The sequence below is a fragment of the Penaeus chinensis genome, chromosome 7 (assembly GCF_019202785.1).
Source record: "Penaeus chinensis breed Huanghai No. 1 chromosome 7, ASM1920278v2, whole genome shotgun sequence".
Taxonomy (NCBI): domain Eukaryota; kingdom Metazoa; phylum Arthropoda; class Malacostraca; order Decapoda; family Penaeidae; genus Penaeus; species Penaeus chinensis.
Window position 1 is genome coordinate 21,617,807 of NC_061825.1, and position 2,500 is coordinate 21,620,306.

The 2,500-nt window shown below is 29.5% G+C and overlaps 1 protein-coding gene across 4 annotated transcripts in view; it reads right to left on the reverse strand.

The window, feature by feature from the left end:
* Positions 1-2,500, reverse strand: part of LOC125027199 (anillin-like) — a 71,973-nt gene that overhangs the window by 31,995 nt on the left and 37,478 nt on the right. For all 4 annotated transcript variants that reach the window (XM_047616126.1, XM_047616124.1, XM_047616125.1 and 1 more), the window contains 2 exons: positions 1,083-1,224; positions 550-753 (listed from right to left, as the gene is read on the reverse strand). In XM_047616126.1, the coding sequence (XP_047472082.1) occupies positions 550-753; positions 1,083-1,224 (346 nt within the window). The remainder of the gene's footprint in view (positions 1-549; positions 754-1,082; positions 1,225-2,500) is intronic.

The following is a 2,500-nucleotide window of genomic DNA, read 5'->3' on the forward strand; positions in this document are numbered from 1 at the left end:
CCTATTAATCCATTGCCACCGGGGAAAATGAATAAAAATTGGGGAAATGCCGAGCTCTTTTTTTAATATTTTTGTGAAATGTCTCTGTACATAGATGGCTCTGCTAGTGCTTAGCCACAAAGGAGTCAATTAGTTGATCTTGTGACTTTACCCGATTTCACCTTTCCTTGAATTGGTAGGAAAAACCAATTTTTTACTAGTGCTATGAATATCGATAGTATTTTTTTTTATTATACACAGTATAATTACTAAAATGGTATAAACATTAGTAACAGCAAATAGGATAACATAAAATATTTTCGTAAATCAATGAAAAGGGTGAACTGGCAAGACGGAGTACTCATAACTGGCTCACTGGTGACTTAGTACAAGTGTAGCCATCTATGTGTAAAACAATTAAACAAGTAAACTTATAGTGGGCATGGCATGACGTGCCATGCCCATCGGCAATGGGTTAATAATTTGCTAATATGATCATCTCAGATCCAACTGTCAACTTCTCACATTTGGCCTACAGCATATCACCTCTGCTCTCAGAACCATACATACCATGCATAATTGACTGATGTGTTGCTGAAGTTGTTTTCACCTCAACCTGAGGACGAACTGGCTTCTTGAATCTGTTCATCAGCAGCTCCATTTCCCTCTGCCTTTCCAACTGAACTTTGTTATTGATCTCATTTTCACGCCAATTATCTTTGACATTTTCAAAGTGTTTCCTTTGAAAATCAAATGCATTTGGTGACGAGTTACCTGGGGTAATGGTATAAAGTGATGACATAAGGGAAACTGTTATTTCTGCTGAAAGATTTTGCTTTTTAATTCCTACCAAATAAAGAGCAAATTTGAGTGAGTCTAATTTAACCTCAGGAACAAAGGCCATTCTATGGTAGAGTTTTCAATACAATTGTCTTTAATCTTAAGACCTACTGCAAGATGTTCCCTACTTATCTTTTAAGCTTAACAGTTTGAAGAGATTTCTAGAAAACCACCATTTTTTCTTCACTAGATATGCATCAATTTCCCTTAAAAATCTGCAAAATATATTGATGACTTGTCATTAAATATATGCAGCTTCTAACCTTTTTGGATTTCCTGCAACTTCTGACAGATGCCTGGGGCAGGTTCTGTGGCTATCCTCTTGGAAGGCCTCTTAACGGGCTGTGAGTGTGCTACAGAAGTAGATTTTGCTGCAGTAGGCCCCACATCTTCACTTTGCAGGCTCTACAGTAATAATATTCTTGTAAATATATATTCAAGTAAATTATGAGCAAGTTAAAACATTCAGCATTCAAGAGAATCTCTGATAACAAAGCCGTGAAGTGCATTAACATGGTAAATCAACCCACAAACATAGCACAATTTGAAACTTAATCAAAAAGTGGAGTGATGCAGTCCTGGAAAAAAATAAGAGCTAGAGACCCAGAACAAACAAGAGTGACCATTTGACAAAAGGGTCAGAAGGGACAGTCTGATAGATATGAATATATGCATGTATGTATGTATGTCAATATGTAGGAAGGTTTATATGCATGTAAGTATATATGAATGAAAGAATGAATGAATGTACAAATGTATGTGTACATATAAATATAAATATAAATATAAATATAAATATAAATATATATATATATATATATATATGTATGCATGAATGTACTATGTATATATGAATAAATGAATGAATAAATGAATCAATGAATAAATATGTAAGCATATATTTTATATATAAATACATACATATACATATACATATACATATGTACATACATACACATATAAACATATACATACATATACATAAAAATATATATACATATACATATACATATAAATATATATATATATATATATGAAATATATATAATATATAAATATATATATGTATACATATTTCCATAAATAAAGGAAAAGGGTAAACAGGAGAGACAGGCAGTAATCGTAATTGGCTCATTGGTAAGTTTGTACAAGTGTAGCCATCTATGTATGAAAGCAATTAAACAAGTAAACTCACAGTGGGTATGGCATGTACATACATGCAATTCCATCAGCAATGGGTTAATAATCACACATACACACATATATATTCATATATACACACACATATATATATATTCATATATACACACACATATATATATTCATATATGCACACACATATATATATAGATATTCATATATGCACACACACATATATATATAGATATTCATATATGCACACACACATATATATATAGATATTCATATATATACACACATATATATATATTCATATATATACACACATATATATATAAATATATATATATATATATATATATATTCATATATATACACATATATATATATAAATATATATTCATATATATACACACACATTATATATATAAATATATATATATATATATATTCATATATATACACACACACATATATATATATATATATTCATATATATACACACACACATATATATATATATATATATATTCATATATAT